This window comes from Nelumbo nucifera, chromosome 1 (assembly GCF_055504915.1).
Source record: "Nelumbo nucifera cultivar China Antique chromosome 1, China Antique-T2T, whole genome shotgun sequence".
In the NCBI taxonomy this organism is placed as follows: Eukaryota; Viridiplantae; Streptophyta; class Magnoliopsida; order Proteales; family Nelumbonaceae; genus Nelumbo; species Nelumbo nucifera.
In genome coordinates this window covers 185788257-185811086 of record NC_142649.1, presented here as the reverse complement: position 1 = coordinate 185811086, position 22830 = coordinate 185788257, and the positions used below count along the sequence as shown (strand labels likewise).

Genomic DNA, 22830 nt, shown 5'->3' with positions numbered 1-22830 from the left:
ATTTAGCTCTAAGTAGAAGCAGTTCAGATTCAAACCAGTTAGGAGTGTGGGGAAACCCAGTTCCCCCAAGGATTTAAGCTTTTGCATGGCTGGTTGTGACAGACAGCATATTTTTTTATCAGTAAACATGTATTTTATTAAAATTCAGATTGTAAGCAGTTTATACAACTTGGTGATGGGACTGTTGATCTCCTTTAATCACTCTATTCTCTCCCTCATTACAGTGCAGCCCAAAATAATTGCTGTCTCAATGCCCCTGTTTTGCTAAGCCATCAGCTAGCCCATTTGCACTTCTTCGGGCCCATTTAAATTCAGCCTCAACCTCCTTTGCAATCTTCTCCACTTCCCTGATCACATGTTTAAACATCCATGGGGTATGGCTTCTGTTTGTTGCCCATGAAATTACTACTTTTGAGTCCCCTTCCACTTCAACATGTCTGTATCCTAGCTGTTTGGCTAGCTTTAACCCTTGTAGTAATGCCAATAGTTCAGCCTTCAACGAGTTTCCGATGCCAATCAGTCCTGAGAAACATACCCAATATCCTCCTTCCAGAGTTTCTTAATACTCCTCCTATTCCTGTGATGCCCGGATTTCCAAAGGAGCACCCATCAAAATTCAGCTTTACTTTATTGCCTTCTGGTGGTTTTCACTCCAGCCTTACTTTATCTCTTACTCTCGAAGATTGTGCTACTTCAGACCATGTTCTTAGAATGTCTATGACTAAGAAGACTTGAAAGCTATCCAAGGGTTTTACCCAATGGGCTACTTTCACCTTGATACTATCAATCACTTCCTCTATTGTTCTACTTTTTTCCAAGAAAATTCTGTTGTTCCTCTCTTCCCATATTACCCAGCAAATTGCTGGCTTTGTTTCTTTCCACATTACCATCCCTCTTTTCTTTCGCTGTCTCAAGAATATATGGTTGGAGAGTCCAGCCAAAGAGAGTACAAAAGAAATCCCAAATTCGATGCACAAAAGAACAGGATATCATTAAATGAGAAAGGGTCTCACCACTTTCCTTACACAATGAACACACATGAGGAGAAAGGCAAATATAGGGCCTTCTTTTCTGCAGCATATCGCAAGTGTTTACCTTACCAAGGAATATTTCCCAGCAGAAGGCTTGGATCTTCGGGGGAATACGCTTGCACTAAATTTCTTTCATAGGGAAAACCCCACCTAGAAGGTTGGGCAAAGCAAGTACTTTGAAGAAAGAGGAGCAAGAAAAGAGGTCGTCTGGAGAGCCTATCCAAATTCTAGAGTCTTCCAGCGAAAGGTCCAAGTGGATTTGCCCTAGGAGGTCCAGCAATCGGATTAAAGACTCACACTCATTTTCCCTTAGTCCCCTTCTAAAGCCCAAATTCCAGTTCACACCATTTGGGCACGGTGTTCCCAACATGGATATAGCTTCCCCCTTGAGGTTAGATAACGCAAAGAGATAAGGAAATTAGTCTTTTAGTGGGGTTTCCCCTACCCATAGATCTTCCCAAAACAGAATTTTATTACCTTGTCCCACATCGAACCAGATGGAATTGAGGAAAGTAGGGTAGACTTCATGAATTGCTTTCCAAGGAGAAGTTGAAGAACTGTGAGGGGAAACTTTTGCATCCTAGCCATTTCCGACCACCCCATGAATGCTCTCAATCACTTTGTGCCATAGTTTGTTGCCCTCAAAGGGAAACCTCCAAAGCCATACCTAGTAGTGTTGTGTTCCTTAAAAGGATGTTCCCAATTCCTAAACCCCCTTGTTCCTTAGGTTTGCTAACCCACTCCCACTTGACCAAGTGGTCCTTCCTTTCCTCTCCTGGGTCCCAAAGGAAATCTCTCATATACTTCTCTAAGCACCTTGCCACCTTAGAAGGGATTCTAAAGGTTGAAAGGAAATAGGTGGGGATGTTTGCCAGAGTGGCTCTAATCAAGGTTATTCTTACACCCAAAGAAATATAATTCCTCCTAAGGGTAGACCTAGGTAACTGATAGGCCAGCTTCTGATCTTGCACCCCAAGATCTCTACAAATCTTATTAGTTCTCCTTCCTCCAAATTGAACCCTACAATTCCGCTTTTGGTCCAATTTATCCTCAGCCCTGTTACTCCCACAAAATTATTCAGCAGCACCCTCAAATTTTCCACCACTTCCTCATTGTTTCCTTCACAAAAAAATATGGTGTCATCTGCAAATTGGAGATGGGTAACAATCACCCGATTTCTACCTACCCTCCAACCTCTAATAAGGCCTTGAGCATCAGCAGCTTTTGCCACCATTCTGCTTAACACTTCTGCCACTAGGTTAAACAAGAATGGGGATAGGAGGTCACCTTGCCTAATTCCTCTCCTGGACGGGAAGAAGTCCTTTGCTGTACCATTGATTAGGACTGTGGATCATTTGAAATCAAGAGGTTTCAGTACGGCTAGTAGATGTTGTTTATGCAAAAAGCAGGAGAACATCAGACATATGTTTTTTCAGTTGCAAAATTTCTGATTTCCCGTAGAGATTGTTCACCGCAATGTTTGGGGTATCTGATTTCTCCAAACTCAGCTTTAGAAATTTTTTCTTCATGGTCAAAGTTAAGAGGTAGCAAGAAGGCAATCGTGATTTGGAGCTGCATTCCATCTGCAATCTATTGGAATATTCAGAAGAAGAGGAATAGAAGAATTTTCAATGACAAATACAGTAGCATGGACAGGATAGTAGCTGCTGTTAGCAAGTTGGTGGCTGATTGAGTTATGGTTCATCCAGAATCCAGTCAACTTGACAAGGACATGGAGAAAATTTAGGAGAAGTTTTGAGATTTCAAATGTGTATTATGGAAAATTTATATTGATTCGACAACATCTTATTTTTATTGTAAATGGATGATGCACTGTCACCATCAGCTTGTATTTTTCTTTTATGTTAATGAATTTGTCATTTTTACCTTTCAAAAAAAAATTTCTAGATAGTAGGGGCATAATGTTTTACCATTAATAATACTTCTTTAAATATTGCCTATCAAAAAATGGACAAAATAATATTTTTTAGAAGATAAAAAATATAATATTGCTGATCAAAAAATGGACATAATAATGAGACAGTTGAAGTAAAACTTCTTTGCACAGAATCAGTGCTGAGAAAAGAAATTGTATAAATGAAGTGATGAGATAAATCTTTTATTACCGAGACATGTGAACTTATTGAAAGAGCAGATTCTATTTCTCCAACCAATATTCTTGCATCTTCTGCATAGGCCTGTATGGAGTAATTCCAAAAGTCACATAAAAGCAAGTTTGCAAATTGATTGTGATGACACTTTGAAATTACCCAAATATTCAAACTTTTTAACCTTCAATTTAAAATATCCAGGCTCATTACAAGGCAATGGATCATAATTCAGCAAATTCTCGACAAATCCCAAGGACACCTTCCCTATATCATTCTTGCAATGATGTAAACAGGTCTCAACTTTAGAAAGGCAATTTATTACTTCTTCTGCCCACTTCCGAGCTTCAATCAAATTCTTTGCCATGTTCCGAACCTACATGTCAAAGTTTTTTGCAGAGATGCATAGAAGAAACCAATAATCCATTGAAGCTTCAAACTTACAACAAAAGAGTAGCACATCAATTGAGCAGCCAATGCATACCTGGTCCATTTCAGAACCCCCCCAAAGAAATTGTTCAGCATCCTTTAGTGCATTAACATAAGCAGCAGAGGAAAATGGGGCCTGTAGGATCTTATGGGAGTTCAATACCCATTGTTCTGCAAGTTGCACATGAGTAGCATGGCCACCTCTTATCTGCATACATTAATTGATATTAATAGTAAAAAGAAAGTTCTATAAAATAGTTGTAAGGCCAGCTATGTTGTATGGAGTGGAGTGTTGGACAGTCGAGAAACATGTCCAGAAAATGAATGTGGCAGAAATGTGAATGCTAATGGATATGCCTTTAAATAGAATGGATTGGTGAAACAGGATTCATGTAGCCGACCCCATATAATTGGGATAAGGCATGGATGATGATGATGACGATGACCTATGTTACATGGACTTGGGCAAAGCTGCCTAGGTATCAAGTGCAACTGTGCAAGTATTCCTCTAAGTTGGATTTGCCTGACCTCGAAATCTTGTAATAGAGGGACTGGCTAAAATTTATCTATAGGCTAATTGAACAATAAATATTAATTGTTTGATTATGCAAGTACTCTACATTTAATTTAGCAACATTCCACTATTGATATCCAAAATTGAAAGCACAAAAAACAAAAGCAATGAAAAAATAAATCAGATTGTGACAATTAAAAAATGATAACATAATAGTGTAAAGAAATTCTACATTTTATGAGGGTTAAGGAACATTCTTGGTTGAGCATATATTCATGCCTTAATTTCTAATATCTTTTATTTGTTTAGACCATATAAATTAATAATTTATGTTGAATATGTATCCTTAATTGCATACATACCCATTTACCCAATTCATCAAAATCTTGCATTTGGAAAAGAGACAGTTTTGAAAAATCTGACACAACCTATACCAGTGTAGTGCCATGTCCGAGGCATGTACTTGGAGTAAAATGATGAGTCCAGATGCCAATAGACCAATACCAACTTTCTACGGTTAAAGTATGTAGGTATATTATTGATATCAAAAAGCTACAAGAGAGAAAGCACCTAAACAAATCAGAAGCTACAAGAATAAGCATTACACCTTTTAGTTAGTGCTATACAGAGATATATATATATAGAAGTGTAGATGTAGAGTGAAAGTTTTCTTGGACTAAAATTACCCTTTATTTCTTTGTTTGAGAAAGGGTATAAAAGTCATTTTATTATAGTTTTAATGACAGCTATAATGGCTACTAAAATGACCATATTTGTGTATTTACTCCAAATATGGTCATTTTAGTAGCCATATAAGGGTTTAAAATGCACCTTCAGTTGTTACTTTCCACCTCATTTAATCCCCTCTTATTAAATATTATACTTAAGGTATTAACTCCATTTTCTTCTATTAAATCCTATATTTATGTTATTTTTCACTAATAAATGTTACTAATTAGATCTATATCAATATTTTTAACAATATAGACCCATATATCTTAAAACTAACTCAAAAACAAAATCATTCCTTATCCAAGTGGTGGCTAAGCAATTCAACCATCCGAATCAAATTGATCAACCTATGAAGTCATAGTTAGGTAATTAAAATAGAAATAAATATAACAATACAAAAATGTAGAAAACATTATACATATTTATGATATATTTAATAATCAAATTAAAAAATAAGTTTAATAAACAAGAATTATTTTTATTCATAATGAAAATGAAATACATAACTTATAACCAATGTTTTAAAACACGGAGGCATGACACGATGCGTTCCACTACCTAGAGGCGTGAGGCGTAGTTCAAAATGCAAGAGGCGTAAGCCTCTTTAAGAAGGGGGGGTTAGTAGGAGGAAGGGGAGGAGGATGAAGAGGAAGGGGGATCTCATTTTTTTTCTTTATTTTTAATAAAAATCTTTTATATTAAGAAGAATAAAGATGCATAACAGTAGTTGAAAGGGGGGTCTTGTCGAAAAGGGAGCGAGGGGCAAACCACTTTTCTCTTTTTTTCTTCTCTTTCTTTTTCTTTCCCCTCCCTTTCTTTTCCTTTCCTTTCCTTTCCTTTTTTTCTTTTTTTCTTTTTTCTTTTGTTTCTGTCTTTTTATATAACATTTGCATGAAGCACATGAGGCGTACGCCTCTAGCATGCCTCATGAAAAAAGCGCATGAGGCGTACGCCTCAGAGGTGTCAGTGCCTCTAGCATACACCTCAGGGTGTTTTAGGAGCGCCTAGCCTGGAGGTGCACTTCTAGGTGTATGCCTCCCACGCCTTTTAAAACACTGTTTAGAACTGACAAAAAATGAAATTATTTTACTGTTTGGTAAAGATCGGTAGTTCAACTTTTGGGGCAAATGTGTTAACATTTGCTCTCATATATATAAATAATAATAATTAATAAAATATATAATGCAAAATTGAAAAAAAAAACATAAATTTTGCAAAACAACATTTAGGTATATGTATAATATCATATTAAACAAAAAGTGTGAAATGTGAAATTTATTTTTAACAAAAAAAAAAGTTATAGAAAAATGTGAATACATCTATAGTTTTATAAGATTGTGGAACTTTCTTTTGATTAAAATACTCATTTTTCTTTAATTTAACCCCCATTTAATTGTGAGTCTTAAATTATAAATTGAACTACTACTTTTTCACCCCATTCAATTCCCTCTATTTAAATCTTATAAATTTTTTTTTTATAAATGAACAAAAAAATATACCCCAAAAAGATAAAACATTACAAAAAGAAGAGTTTAGCCAAGCAGGTAGGCCTGTCAATGATACTTGAAACTTCACAACTCGATCCAATTATCACATATTTGGATGATGTGTTTATGTAATCAGATTTGGATTTTGCAATCTACATCCGATTAACAAAAAAAAACAAAAAATAAAAATACATAAAGTTTATAGAAAATTTTGGATACATTATTGTTGTCATTATCATCATCTAGAATTGCCACGTGCAAAGCACGTGCAACACTTACTAGTATATATATACACACACTACAACACAACAGTCTAGAAATTTTCTCCTTTTTCTGAATTTTTTATTTTTTATTCCATGTCATTTTTTAAACAGCCAATGAGATGCTTTCCCTCCCCATAAAAATTACCTAAAATCTCTCTCTCTCTCTTCATCCCACACGTTCTCAATAACCTAAACAATATCCTCTCCTAAACTACCTCCTCCACTTTCTCCTAAATTATCTCTAATTCCTATTTATCTCCTGAATTATATCTAATTCCTATTTATCTCCTGAATTATCTCTAATTCCAATTTATTACCTAAATTATCACAAATTCCTATTTATCTTCTCCCCCACTTTTTATCTATATGTATCTAAAGAATGTTTGAATTAAAAATTTTAAAAATATTTAAATATTCTAACGAAATTATATAATAACTTTAAAATATTTATTAAAAACACAAAAAATAATAATTATAATAGATTTAAAAATATTCATATTATTAAAAATTTTATATTTTTACAAAATTCATCACGAAATTATGTACTAACATTATAAATTATGATTTTCCGAATTATTCAATTTAAATGTTATTAAAATAATACAATTTAACATTAAAAATTAAAGTACTATTTAAATATTTCATAACTGAATATTTTAAATAACAAAATACTAAAAATAGCTAAATAATTATATAATAAAGTAATAAACGTTATATAATAACTTTAAATGAAATAAATTTCAAATAACGAAAATTTATAAATACTTTATATATTATTTCAATATTTAAATAAATAAGTATTTTAAATAACGAAATATTTAACATAACTAGATTTTAAATAGTTAAAAAAATGAGAATATGTAATAAATTCAAATTTTTTCTTAAAAGTAGAAAAATAATTAATTATAATATAATAATCAAATTCATAATAATTTAATATTTTACAAAATTATGTAATAATAGTATAAATAAATTTTATGGATGATTAAATACAACAAATAATTAATATTTTAAAATTTAACTAATGATATTATTTAAATAACTAAATAATATTGTAAATAACTGATTTCACTTATATCAATTAATAATTCTAGAAAATAACTTTCAAAAAAATTAATATTTATTAATACTAATTTGAAAATATTAATCTATATTTATCTATACTATAATTAATATTTATTGTTATTTTAGTAATTATTTATTGTGTTTTTTGATAAATATATTTTCAATAATTAAGTATAAGTTTATTTTTGTTTTGTTATTTAATAGAAATTTTTCAATAATTATTGGAAATTAAACTACTATTATTTAACTTTTTAAATTTAATTTATTGTATTTATTGTATTTTTGTTATAATTTATTGATTAATATTTATTAGAGATTAAACTTTTATTTGATATTACACTGTTTCTTGACTAATTAAATATTTTTTAATATTTATTCTATTTTCGTAATTATTGTATTTATTGCATTTTTATTAGTTATTTATTGAATTTTCATTATCAATATATTTTCAATAATTGTGCATTTTTTCTATAAATTTTCAATAATTATTGGAGATTAAACTATTGTTATTTATTAGAGATTAGACTATTAATTTAGCTGAAATTAAGAGTGTTCATGGGTTGGTTCGACTCAGTTATAGGTTGTTTGACCCACCAAATTGACTTAGTCAGGTTTGGGAGTTGGTCACCTGAAACCGATTGACCATTAATGAAAATCGGCCAACTCGGGTTATATCGGTTTAGGTCAATTTTTGGTTGGGTTGGACAGTTCAAAAGATTTAAACTAAAAAATTAAATTTAAATTAAAAAATTAGGACTTTTTGCAAAATAAATGACAAAGTTGTTAAATTTACAAATTCAGTTATGTTTAGAAAGATATGACCAAATCAGTGAGCGGGACAAAATTTAAAAATTTGTGGACAAAATTACCCTTAATAAAAATAAATAAAAAAGAAAGCTAGGCACTGCCGATAGTACGTTAGTACCCACCTTTACGTTTCCTGATCAAAACCCTTTCCCTTCCCTTACTCTCTCTTTCTTTGAGTTTGGTAAACAACTATTGTGTCTACAACGAAAATGAGCTACCGAGGAAGAAGTCTGTGAACTGTAATGATGAGATGGATTCAACGGTGGCACCAAAACTACTTAACTGTGCAGCTTTGGAAAGCTCAAAGTTGCTGCTCTCTTCTACAGTCATTTTCGCAGAAGACTCTCCAATAACAGATCAAATCAATTGAAGAAAAACTCGGATACAGGTTATCAAGGTAGATCTTTCCAAAGCAAAAGCATTTAGAAAGAAGATTATGATCGTCTTGTTCAAGGGATTATTGTCAAAATATTGGCACCTGAGATTATTGTCAAGAGATTTGGCACTGGGTTGATTGGCAATCATCCATGGATCAATCGATAATGGAGTAAACAATGATTCTTCAAACGTTCAAAGACCTTGGCTTTACAAATAAGTGGGGTTATTGGAAGAGTTTCTTTGATTAATTGTACTGCTCTCTCCCATTCTACTTCTTTCAAGAAACAAGAAAGTTGATGGCAGCAATGGAGGTAGAAGAAGAAGAAGAAGAAAGTGAGGGTAAGACAAAGAAGAAAAGAGGTGGGGACCAGTGGTTTGGATACTCTGTTTCGGTTTGAGGGTAGAAGATGTGGTTGAATTCTGTTTTGTTTTGATTTTCAGTGGGGTTTGGACCTGGCCTTGGGTTAGTTGAAAAGTGGAAAGATGGGAAGGAGGAGGAAAAGGAGGAGAGAGAGAGAGAGAGGAAGCTTGCTCCACGGCCCTTGTTGTGGCATTCCAAGGAAAGAGACAATGACCAGTACCTTTGGCTTGACGTGCAAAATTTAAGAAAGGGTAATCTGGTCCCTAAAAAGAAACTTTTTGTCATTACCACTTTTTCGTAATATATTTGTAAGCGTATCTGATTTTGATAATTCAACAAATTTTTTTTAATTTTTTTGTAAAAAACCCAAAAAAATAGTGGCATTATTAAAAAATAATTTTAAATTTATATTGTAAAATATTTTAGACTTAAGAAATATGAGAATTTTCCTACTTCCCATATTAAAAATATAAAATATTAATATATATCTAGGGTCAAGTCGTTCAATTATGGCTGATTTACAAATGACCAAAGTGAAGCCAATCCAACCTGGTTAGGTTTGGAAATTGTTGAAGCAAAGCCGAGCGGAAATACTAGAAAACTGACTAACTCGGGTCGAGCTAGTTGGATTGGTTGGTTTCATTAGTTTGATGAACAACTCTGGCTGAAATTAATTATTGTTATTTTTGTATTGTAAAAAAATTATTAAAAGTAGTATATAAATTATAAACAAGTATTAATTATTTAAAAAGTTAAAAATATAAAACAATTGTATACTCTTATGTGTTTCTATTATTTAGCTTTCGCTTAACAAATCTCGTACATCGCACGGGTAACCGGCTCCCCGCTAGTACTATCTATTTATCTTCTGAAAATGGAATTTATTAGACCATCATCTACAATTTGCCAATTTGGGTTCAAAAACCATCATTCAATGAAAATAAATGATCACGAGTGAAGACAAACAACTGAGATAAAATCAAATACAATGAAACCAGATACTATAATATGATAACTAACTTTGAACAATTCTTAAACAAAAAACAAATACTATCAAAAATTTCAACCAAACATACAATAATACCACTATATCGCATGAGAAAGTCTCTGTTTTTTGGGATCTATAATGAATAATTTTGTAAAAAGATCAAGAGAGAGGAAACCATTATACGGGAATGGTTCCTGACAAAGCAGAAGCAAGAAATGTTTTCAAAAGTGCACTAGGTCCATAGAAGAGGCTCATTTTACAAGGTGTGCCTAACTTGATTTTTTGTACATTCTAACGAACTAGCCCTGAACTTATGCCGAAGAACTAATTTATGCAGGTTGTACAAAAACTGCTTAAAGCTTAAATAGACCTATAATAGGAGTCAACCATGTAAGGCTACAACCTTTGTGTCGGTAATGTTTACTAAAAGAAGAAAAAACTTTGTGCTGGTAACACAATGATATAACCAGTTGAGCTAATAGGCTTTTTTGAAACATTTTATTTCTTCAAGAATTTAGGTTCGCAGAACACCTACGTTAAGCATTTCTTTAATTTTTTTCAGAAGTGGCACCTCACTTTTGTTTAGACACGTAGATCGCCTTTCACCTTACACCTCAAGCTCTAGGAAGCCCTTGCACTTCTTAAATTTAAAACATATGGAGTGAGGCATATCCTGGAAACAGTCCACCTATACAATGGGAAGTCATGAAACAAAAGAAAACAATAGCTACCTACCTAGAAAATCAACTCCCAATACAACGAGATCCAAGCCACTCCACTAGCAAAAATTTCGGCAAGGTGGTGTTCCCCAACATGAATTCTGTAATTTCTTGTGATTTCAAAAAAAACCGGGTCCTAGAAATGGTTTGAGAAAACATTATTATCTTAAAACAAAACCACATAAAGGAGTATGATTGTGTATTGCTTTTCTAAATTCCAAAACTGAAACCAGAAACGCATTCTTGAATTTTTGGTTCTAAAATCAAGAATTCCTATGGCAGTTTCATATTATTTTTCATAAAGCACACAATATTCAGATAAAGATTCTGATCAAATAGAAATTATTTCACCATTCTCATCTTTTTTTTTATTTTTACTTGAGTTTATACTTTGGACTCAAACCAAATTAATTGTGGGTTGGTATTATCAATAGTAGCTTTGAAGCAGCACTTGTAAGAGGGTCTATAGGAGATTTATGTGTATGTGCAACATGCTAAACGATAGCCCGCAGAAGCCTTCTGGAAATGAAAGCATCTATTTGTTTTTTAAAGCATCTTTTCATTGGTCCTAAAGATAGGGAGCTTTCTTCTAAACCAACCTGGAAAATTTTTCTTGATCAGTAAGTGCTAATTTTGATTGAGATGTGTACAATGAATATGTACATAGACATGCCAGGCACCAGACTATAGTAGCTAGCCACCAAGAATATTTTGTCTTCTGATGTGGCACTTCTCTAGAAAAAAGGAAAACAGAAAAATACATGCCCCTAAGTTGGCAAAATTTGGAATGCATTTGAAGGTTACACTGTGGAAAGCAAGTCTTTTGCCTGCCTGATCAAATGTGTCAAGCCTCGACAGACTACCACTTCACCCATCCAATCAACTACAATGCCCAATATGGATACGAAAAATGGAAATTTGATTCCATTTCGCATATTCCAGAATAAGGATATGCATATCCTATTTATATGGTAATACCATGCTTTGCAATTATGTTTTTCAAGAGTACACACAAAACCAGTTAGCCTCAGCTAACCAATAAGAAACTTGCAGAAACAAAACCAATATGCACACAGAACCCTATCAGCAAATCAACAGAAAATAAGTTCAACTCAACCCTTAAGGGTCCGTTTTGTTCGCGGACAGGATCGGAATCAGAATCAGAATCCCCAAGAATTGGAATCGGAATCACCTATTATTGGCGTCTGTTTGGTTCAGTTGGGAATCAGAATCGGATTCCGATTGTTGCTGTTTGGTTCATTTGGAGTTGGAACCGGAATCAACTGAAATTTTTCAATTTTGTATTTGTCCATTTATCATTTTATTATTACTTTAAAAACATTTTTATTATGACTACATTTATTAATAATTTATTATTTTATTTTTAGTTTATTAATATTCTATTACTTTTTGTTTTATTATTTTAAAATAATTTATTATTATTTAATAATTAATATGTTAGTATTTTATTATTACTTTAGTTACATTATTATTATTATTATTATTAATGTTTGATGAATATATAATTATTATTTATTAGTACTTTGTTATTATTATTTTATTAGTATTTAATAATTAATATCTTAATATTTATCATTAATTAATAAATATTTTATTAATATATTCATATTTTATTATTATTATCTTATTATTACTTCCATAACATTTTATTATTCAATTGTTAATTTATTTTTACTATTTCATGTATTATTGGGTTTTTTTTGTCATGAGTTATTTACTTCTTGACAGACTTTGGAATGGAAATCCCATTCCCTAGGGGGGAGCCTGGAATGGCCATTCCCCGTATGGGGGTACCTCATTCTACCAAGAATGGGAATTGGAATCCCATTCCAAATAAATGGTTGGACCATTCCAATTCCAATTCCAGGCACTTATTCCAGCAAACCAATCGGGCCCTAAGTCTTCCCCCAAATAGTTTACAATGTCACCCAGAAAAAGGTGGTATCTTGCCCTGTTCTGCAAGAAGGTCTGCTATGCTGTTTGTTGGTCTGTGAACCCACTGAATCTTCAATTACATGTCACTTGTGAACCACTTAATTTTTTTTAATTTCATTTTGGAACTCCCACAAGACGCTCTTTAGGATGTAAAATTTGACCTAAAAAGACTTCTAGGTCAGAATCAACAATTTGCCAATTTCTCCCTAGACCAACAAAATCTACAATAAGTCAATAATCAAGAAAGTAGATCTAGGAATGGAGTTTTCATATGAATTTTGTGTGCAGATTTAGAAAATGGAGATATGCAGGAAAGTTTAGATTCAAAAGGTCTGAGTAATTCAAGCACAAAAGGACAAAAAAAACTCCTTCAATAGAAAATACAAGAAACTCCGATTCACTAACGAGTATTTGCAGGAAAGGATAAAGGGGATCTCAGTTCCTTAAAACTTACCCACCAAAACCCCTTTTGTGGGACAGGAACAACAAACACAGCCTTAGTGCGACCAATCTCTTATTTTTTTTCTAAGAAATCTATATCTTTGTCGTTTACCCTAGTAGCAAGAATTCTCCTCTTTCTTTATAATATTTTGCTCATTCCTTGGTGGACAGCAAACTATCTACTTGCTTTTCCATCCTTATTCTTCATCCTAGATCATCCAAATCCCTTTTTTCACCACCAAACCTGAAAATAGTAGGACCCATACCCCTTCCTACATCAAAGCATAAATTGACTATTCTGCCCCTGCCACCAGATTTCATACATAGCCCAAAAAAAAACAGAAACTAAAACGAAACAGAAAAAAGCAACTCTACTAAACTGAACATAAGATGTAAGGTTCTCAACAGAGTAAAACAAAAAGTCACAACAAAGAAAAGGATATTAGCCGTAGCCAACCCCCATCTGAAAGAAAAGAGCTACCTCTCGGGTACTCTACTCTCCCCATGCATACAAACAATCCTATATCAGGGAAAAAAATTAACAGTACCCAAAGTATTACTCCCTAGTGATGTAGCTCAAACAATCCTACACCACCAGGGGGTCTGTACTCCAGTACACACTCGTCTAGAACAATGAGTAATAAGGAAGTGCATATTATGTAGTTGTACTATTTTATACATTTTAAGGGCAATATAAGAGAAATGCATATATGTATTATGCATGTACATACAGACTATAGCAGATATTTTAACTTAAACATTTTTAAGAAAACCATATTATACCTGAATATATCCATATTTGATTTTTCCATTTCCACTTTCATCGACCAAATTTTTTAGTGTCAAGTCACAACTGATCAAGCAACTATTTTGAATAAATTATTGTAAGTATTATAAGTATTATAAACAAAATGTACCCACACATATCATGTACCATATATTTCGCATTTCCAAACTAACAATGATCATAACCATGGAAGAATTGCAAGTTGGAACTTGAAAGGGAGTTGTTGGCATTTCCTTGATATCTGTTTCTTCCCCCCATATTTATACCTCTCTATTTTACTTTTACTTGGTGTTTGTTTATAGTAGATAATACAATAAGAAAGGGAAAAAAGCATATTTGCCATGTAAACATTCACTGTCATCAAGATCTAACCAACTATGGGAACTAAGAATAGATGAAGGAAATCTCATTCAAAGGAGAATAAAGGCACACAAATTTACTAAAACTAAATTATTAATGTAAGCTAGCAGAAAGTCAAAATAAGAAAAATAATTACCTTCTTCATCACAGAATTAGATTCATTAGAAGATGGAAGGTGTTTCCGGATTGTTCTGTTTTGGGGTGACTCCTCCAAATTGCATTTATCCAGCATAAGCACCAAGTCATTCAACTCAGCAAGTGTATGGCGATAAAGAAGACGATGTTTGCTGGGACTACATTCACATAGGTGTTCCCAGTGCTGCATAAGAGACAAACATAAAGAACAACTTGAGAATATGTCTTATAGAAGCAATACATACCACAAGTATCTAAATATAACAATAGACTAACCACATTTGGAAGGACCAATATCTACTTTTTAGACAAAATGTTTAGAATCAAAACCAAGTGAAGGATCCAAAAAAAAAAAAACCAACAGGTTCCCATTTGAAAGTTGTGCCATACTGCTTCCTATTTCTCAAGCTTAGATGGTAAGCACTGTGCAGTGCTAAAGACCAACTCCAACACATAGTGGAATCTACTGTTTCAATAATTTACAAAAAACCAACTCTGCCTTAATCCCAACAATTTGGTTTCAACTATATTTCAATAATTTACTACAAAGAATCTTGTCCTTTTCCCATTAAATAAAAACAATATATTTCAATAACTAACAGAACTAGAAAAACAAAACATGACCCAAAATTCAGACCTTATCATTCTGATAAGTGAATTGCCTTCTAATAGGTGAAAGAAATATTATCAAAGCAGTGAGGCAATGGCAAGTTGTTTTTCCCATATTATAGGATGTGATGACTAGTTGGGGCCTAGGCGCTATCCAGTGGTTTAAAAGGTATAAGGTGTACGCCTGGTGGTGCGCCTCCAGGCAAAGTGCTCCCAAAACACCCTGAGGTGTATGCCAGAGGCATTGAGACCTCTGAGGTGTATGCCTCATGTGCAAGAGGCATAAACCTCATACACCTTTTTCATGAGGCATGCTACAGGCAAACACCTCATGTACCTCACGCACACCTCATATAAAAAGACAAGAAAAAAGAAAGGAAAGGGAAGGAAAGGGAAAGAAAAAGAAAGAAAGAATAAGAAAAAAACGAGAAAAGAAAGAAAAGAAAAGGGAAGGAGAGGAATGAGAAGGGATTTGCTTCCAGAGTGAAGATATGGTTAAAACAGATACCTAGATGAGACAAATTATTGGATGATGATCTGATCAAGGGAAAGCCAGCACAGTAGTATCTTGTTGCCCATGTCAATCAGCTTTTAGAGGTCTTATCACCATTAATTGTACTCATTAAAGGGGAAGGGCAGCAGATGCAAGCCCCGTAAGGGGTGCTTGGCATGCTTTGTAATATAACCATTCTTTATTTCTCTCCCCCAAAACATCCCCAATAGAAGAACCATCTTTCAGCCCCTTTCCTACCTAGAAATCATAAAAAAGGGAGTTGGTAGATCCTATTGTATCAGTAACACAAATTTTTCACTAATAAAAGAATGGGTCCAATGCAGTGAAATTAGGAAAAAAATAACATCCAAAATACTAGGTCATTATCCACCCACACCATATGGAATGGAAATCCCTCTATAATTTTTCTTTGTCTCCACCCAATCTGGCTGGACTCGGTCAAAACATCTGCATTTCAGCTGATCCAGTTGAATGATACATTCACCCTAGATGCAAGATCTCTAGTTTCTCTGATAAGAGGGAAAATCTCCCAAGGTCATTCCTCCATTGTCATCATGCAAATACAAGTTCATAATCTCCTTCCACTTCAAATCTTTTAAAGTCCAGTACAGGTCCATCTCTTTGGGGTATGGAAAATTGGAAATTGAGGGTTACCATCAGGCTGAAATAGAATGGACAAGCATAACATACCAGGTCCATCATTGTAATTGCACTGTATAAGTGAATCTCAATTTTGGCATGCAGTGAGAACACACCATATAGCTGGATCAAAAACTCTCTTAACTAGGGGTGATCATTTCAGTCCACCCCAGAAATTCCGGGCTTAGGACAAGGTTTTGTGATCAGGCCTGGTCCTGCATCAGGCCCGTAAATTAGAGGGCGGGCCTGGGCCTAAAACTTCAAGCCCAACCCAGCCCGCATGTATTTAAATATGTGTACTTTATACATAACGTATACATATGTATATATGTCATTTTATGTTATATTATATATATACACACACATCTATATATATAATGACACTTATAATATATTAAATATTATACAATGATAGCCGACCCTATATAGTTGGAATAAGGAATGGATGATGATGATGATTTTATATTATATATAAAATGTGTAGGCCCTCAATCAGGCCTGGGCTTATGTTTCAGGCCCAGAACCCGGGCCAGGCCCAGGCCTAGGCTATAGCCCTTATCAAGGTGCAAAGCCCGGCCCGGGATGAACCCTAGTCTTAACCAATTAGCAAATTCTCTGGCTAAGAAAGGAGTTAATGGGGAAGCTTCATATTAAGGACATGCCCTGGGAGAGAATAGTAACTACGACATTTTCTGGTGGGATATATTGTTTGTTGGGTGCTACTAGCAATATCAACCTGGCTATGTTCTTCTACTTCTTTATTTTCAACAATAAATTCTCACCGATATGTTATTACTATAAATTCTTAATTGATAATGTTAGCACTGATAAGTTCTTGCTGATATGTCATTGATCAAAAGAAAAGGTTGTAGGGGATTCAGGAATTTTAGTTTTTTTTTTTTTGTGAAAGAGGAATTTTAGTTTACATTAAAGGATTTAAGCACTGGTGATCTGTTTCCCTTATTCCCTTCCTCTTCTTTTGTTTCCACAAAGCACCTGTATACACTTTCCACCTATCTTTAATATAATTTCAACTTCCAATGGAGATGAAATCATTGCCAAACCATTATTTTTTACATACAAATAGCCATCTCTAGAACATGTAATTTTGCACAAGGCAGAAAGAGCCCCAAAGAAGTGAGAGAAAACAGATTCAACACAACATAATCAAAAACCATAGGGCACAGTTGAATACTAAAGGAATATGGGAATCATTGCCAAACCATTATTTTTTACATACAAATAGCCATCTCTAGAACATGTAATTTTGCACAAGGTAGAAAGAGCCCCAAAGAAGTGAGAGAAAACAGATTCAATACAACATAATCAAAAACCATAGGGCACAGTTCAAAACTAAAGGAATATGGGAATCATTCCAGCCAAAAGAAAAGGTTAATAGCAGGATTAACATATTAACCCTTAATTTTCCAAAAGATCAGTTCTCATACCTCCAGACACACAAAAGCAGACGGTCTGCAGCTGCAGACAACAGCTGAAAGGAACAAATACTGCTGACAAATAATGCATGAAGGATCCTACAAAAGACAACTGGAGTTAATATCATTATCACTGAGCATTCCAATATCATATTCCAGTAACAACGTGCCAGAATCAAAATGAATGGAAATACCTCCTCAGTACCCACATATTCTGGATGTCTTCGTGGAGTCATTGGGGACGTACAAATGATGCCATCTCTCCAGAGTCGCTCTCTCCAAGTTTTTTCTTTTGAAAATACCCTGAGCAATTCTTTCTTTAAAAAAGGTGATACTTTACTGCCACAATCACCCTGCTAGATTAATCAAAAAGGAAAGCAAGAAAATGACTAAAAAATAAACCATAAAACCCCATGACAGAGGAAAACACTATTGTATAGTAAATACTAAATAAGTAAATGGAAAAAGATCTAATAATGAGATAAGAGAGGCACCACTAGGTGCAAAGTGCAAACTTATGATACCTGATAAGAGATTCCTAAGTGAAAAGAACATTTAAAGAAGTGGAAGGCAGGGGCACATTTAAAGAAGTGGAAGGCAGACATTCTTTGTTTACAGGAAACTAAAATGGAAGTATTAGAATCTCAGACAATAAGGAACGTTTGGGGCAAAAGTGAGTGTGAATGGGAAGTTTTGCCAGCAGAGGGAACTGCCGGAGGCTTGGTAGTCATCTGGGACACTAACTCTGTGGAGGTGAAGGGCAAGAGAGGTGGTCTTTTCTCTATCTCAATTTGGTTCTGCATAGTTGACACTGGGTGGGAGTTTGTGGGCCATCCACTGGTGGGTGCCAAATATATCTGGACAAACAATCAAGAGGCAGCAACCTTGGTGAGATTGGATCGTTTTGTGGTTTCAACTCTGTTATAAGAGGCCTTACCCAGACCCATCTCAGACCATACTCCTATTCGTTTGGACTGCCGCAGATTACAGTTGAAACCATCTCCTTTCAGATTCGAGATTTATTGGCTTGAAGAGGACAGCTTCGTGGAAAAGTTGAGAAGTTGGTGGTCTGAATTATTTGTGGAAGGAACAGGTAGGCACAAAATCAGAAAGAATCTTAAGTTTTTGAAATAAAAAATCAAAGTTTGGAGAAAGGAGAACTCCCAGGAGAGAGAATGGAGGAAGAGGAGTTGTTTAGAAACAATAGTTGAGATTGATAGGGCTGAGAAGGAGAGGCAACTCTCACAGGATGAGAAGAAGAGGAGGATTGATGCAAAAGTGGAGTTCAACAAAGTTGCTTTTCAAGAAAAGATGAAATGGAGACAGCGTTTTAAATGTTTATGGCTGAAGGCAGGCAACAAAAATACAAGGTTTTTCCACAAAATGGCAAGTAGACTTCTATGAGAGGAAGATGGGATCAGAGACCACATAGTAGACTTCTACAAGAGGCTGTACAAAGAAGAATGGCGCACTAGGCCTTGACTTCGATGGCTTAACCACAGAGCAAGCTAGAGAGTTGGAAAGGGTGTTTGGAGAGGAGGTGTGGGAAGCAACCAAAGAGATGGAGGAGGATAAAGTGCCAGGCCTGGACGGCTTTACTATGGCTTTTTTCAAACATTGCTTGGAGTTTTTGAAGGTTCACATTACGAAGGTAATGGAAGAGTTTCATGAGTCAGCAACCTTGGAGAGAAGTTTAAACTCAACTTTCATTACTCTTTTGCCCAAGAAGAAAGGTGCGGAAGAGCTCAAGGACTTCAGGCCAATCACCTTAATCGTGAGTGTTTACAAGATAATAGCCAAAGTCCTGGCTAGGAGGCTAAAGTCCATGTTGGGTATTTTAATCTCAGAGAACCAAGGCACGTATGTGGAGGGAAGATTTATGGCTGATGGGGTTTTAGTGGCAAATGAGTTCATAGATGCAAGATTGAGAAGTGGAAGGTCTGGTCTTCTTTGCAAAGTGGACTTCGAGAAGGCCTATGACCATGTCAATTGGCACTTCTTGGACTATCTTGGACTATATTTTGAAACGGATGAATTTCGGTTCTAAATGGAGGACCTGGATGAAGGTCTGCACCAGCACCCCTTCTTTCTCTGTTTTGGTGAATGTTGCATCATGTGGTTGCTTTAAGAGCTCAAGGGGTCTGAGGCAGGGATAACCTCTTTCTCCCTTTCTACTTATTTGTGTGACAGAAGCCCTGAACAGGCTGATGAAAAGGGCTACTTCAGGGGGTTTTATATAAGGCTTTACAGTGGGAGATGAAAGGGTAGAGGTATCCATGCTGCAGTATGCTGATGATACTCTCATGTTCTGTGGTGCTTCTCTTGATCAGCTAAGATACTCTCATGTTCTGTGATATTCTCATGTCTGTAAGGCTTTACTAGTGTCATGATACCGGTTGATTGGTCATAAGCATTTCCGGTATACCATAGTCAAACCCCTATAAATTATTTAAGAATACTTCTCACTTGCAGCAAAGAGAAAAGTCCTTTAGCAAGTATTGTGGATTTTTAATAATAAAACAGTGTTGTTTCCTTTTAGGTTTATGCTGTGAAAGATGTTTCAGTCTGATCAAGTTTGAGACAATCTCTTGGGCATGTCTTCCTTTTTCTTTTGAGGGCTTGACAGTTTTTTCCTTAGCATCAAGATTTTATTAGTTTATATATAAATGAATTCTGTAATACAGGAATGTTCAATAGAACCCCTAAATTTGGCTACCTACTGGCACCTACACTTTAATGTCCATTTTTTCTCTTTCTTTTAAAGGTTCCCCTGTTGGTATATAAGTCCCCAATAAAATTATCCTAATAAGTTTTATCAAATATCTCACTTAGTGATCCAGAAATAAAATTACCTAACACACGGAGATAAATGAATACTATAGTACAGTGTACACCAATATTGAACAAACTTGATATTGATAGATGACAAATTACGGATAAAAGAGGTGGCAAGTTCCAAAATATGCAACCTTGGCTACAACATAAAGAAGCTCCTCATGAGATAAAACAGCAGCTTTGTGATACGACCTATACAGTTCTGCTCCGAAGCCACCATGAGGCAACCAGTCAGCAGGGGCAAAATTAACAGCTTCAGCACAATTTAAGCCTGAAAAGACAATGTCCTTAAAAACGTATACCACAGAATGTGCAAGCTATTACTCAATATCACATGCAGAAGTTCATAGAAAGAAAATATTGCAATTGTGAAATGGCTTACCAAAATTAAAACCACCATGGTAAGACCTAGGAAAGGTTATAACAAAGTTTCCAGGCTCCTGAAAGAAAAACAATGGCACTAGATTAAATAGAGTATATTCAATAGATGGCAGATACAAGTAATTTTTTATAGCAAGAGAAAAGGAAATTTTATTGAATTAAAAAAAAAAAAAAAGTTATGGACAACTCTTAGCTAAGAAGTGATAACTAACTCAGCCAATCAAAATAAAGCAACTATACATATGCACAAAGATAACATTATGATTAATCCCTCATGACTCGAGATGACCAAAGATCTGACCCAAAATAAGACCTTAAGAAATCTCTGAATTCACTGTGAACACGGAACCAGTCTATTATCATTGACACAGAAAATCTTGGACTTCTTTCAGAAATTGAAGAATATTACAACAAACAGAAAATACACTTAGAAAAAAAGCAAGATAAAAAAATTTCAAGTTTTAGGGACAAAAAATTTATGGTAATTGTATCACAATTACATAGGTGATCAAAGAAAAAGAACTGCAGAAATATTCAACTTAGCCCATGACCATTACAGAAATAATCAAAGATATGAATATCAAGCTCCAAGACATCAAACCTGAAGTACACTATAAACTGGAACTCCATTTTCTTGCAAAACAGATGGGTTCAGCATGGTCACAAGCTGAAATAGCAAATCAGGCTGTGCATCAAATAGATCTGGAAGACAGTTTTTCATCACCTGCAAAAACCAAATATTGTCACAGACATCTTATTGGAATAAGAACCAAAAATCCTTCAGTACATAGTGCAAGCAGAAGCACCATGCCCTCTCCACATCCAAACATACAAAAGGAAGAGAGAATGGCCATCCAAGAAAATAAACTGGACAATGACCATAAAGAAACAGCATCTCCATTACTACAAGGAAAGGTGCAGAAAATAGTGTTGAGCACTGATGTACAAAAAATATTTATGTATGACCATGTAGTCCATCTAAGTATTAAGCAGCCAGTGGAAAAAACTTATCCCTGGAATAGATAAAGAAGATTTATACCATTCTCTGAAATTTCGCAGTCTTAAACATGAGACTGCATTCACATGTAAACACAGCACATGCCAAGTAAACTCCTTGGATAATGCATAGTTTAGAATTTAGATGGACTAAGTTATTTAGAAAGACAAAAATATTGTCATATATTATACAGATGCATCCACTTTTTAAAGTTTTACCAGCAATTGTGCCACACATTATCATATTCACATCTCAAATACATGGAGACAGTAAACCTTTTTTTTAAGCACAAGAAAAAAAGAAATTTTATTAAAAAGAAAAAAAGGTTACAAATTCAGAGGTGACTACATGGCACCTCACCAATACAAAGCAGCTGATGACCAAAACAACAAACTGATCACTGTTACAATTCTGTAATTCAAGCACATTCCAAAACCCAATCCAATCCAATACAAGCACATTCTGTTCAAACTCAGGCAGCACCAGAACCCAATCCAATACAAAATGCCATCCTTTTCACCTATCTTCTGTAAACCCCTGGTCCCATAATATGACAACACCCCCTGAAAGGCCCCCACCATCCACTTCCAACCAATCCCCACTGACCCTCCCCCAAATCTCTTCATCCAGGTTCATATTGTAAGACTCCAATTTTGTTTCCTGTAATAGATCTTCCTCTGGTCTGTATCGCCTGCTTAAGTTCCCAACCACTATTATTTTTTTTTCTTTTCTGCCTCAAACCCCTAATGTTCCAACTCAATACCCTCATCCTTAAAACCTTACCCGACCCCTGATGCAAGTTGAGCTCCGACTCCTTACAGATCCTCCCCCAACACCTCCTCCTCTTCCCCTTCTTCA

General features: G+C 34.7%; 1 protein-coding gene across 4 annotated transcripts in view; it reads right to left on the bottom strand.

The window, feature by feature from the left end:
• The window catches only part of LOC104596082 (transcription factor jumonji (jmjC) domain-containing protein), a 122490-nt gene that overhangs the window by 85252 nt on the left and 14408 nt on the right, over positions 1-22830 (bottom strand). For 2 of the 4 annotated variants that reach the window (XM_088895608.1, XM_010257102.3), the window contains 9 exons: positions 21577-21699; positions 20977-21034; positions 20729-20865; positions 17954-18112; positions 17772-17858; positions 14563-14745; positions 3624-3776; positions 3324-3515; positions 3158-3229 (listed from right to left, as the gene is read on the bottom strand). In XM_088895608.1, the coding sequence (XP_088751734.1) occupies positions 3158-3229; positions 3324-3515; positions 3624-3776; positions 14563-14745; positions 17772-17858; positions 17954-18112; positions 20729-20865; positions 20977-21034; positions 21577-21699 (1164 nt within the window). Of the gene's footprint in view, positions 1-3157; positions 3230-3323; positions 3516-3623; positions 3777-14562; positions 14746-17771; positions 17859-17953; positions 18116-20728; positions 20866-20976; positions 21035-21576; positions 21700-22830 lie in introns of all 4 variants that reach the window. The other 2 variants (XM_010257101.3, XM_010257104.3) reach the window with 2 other exon arrangements.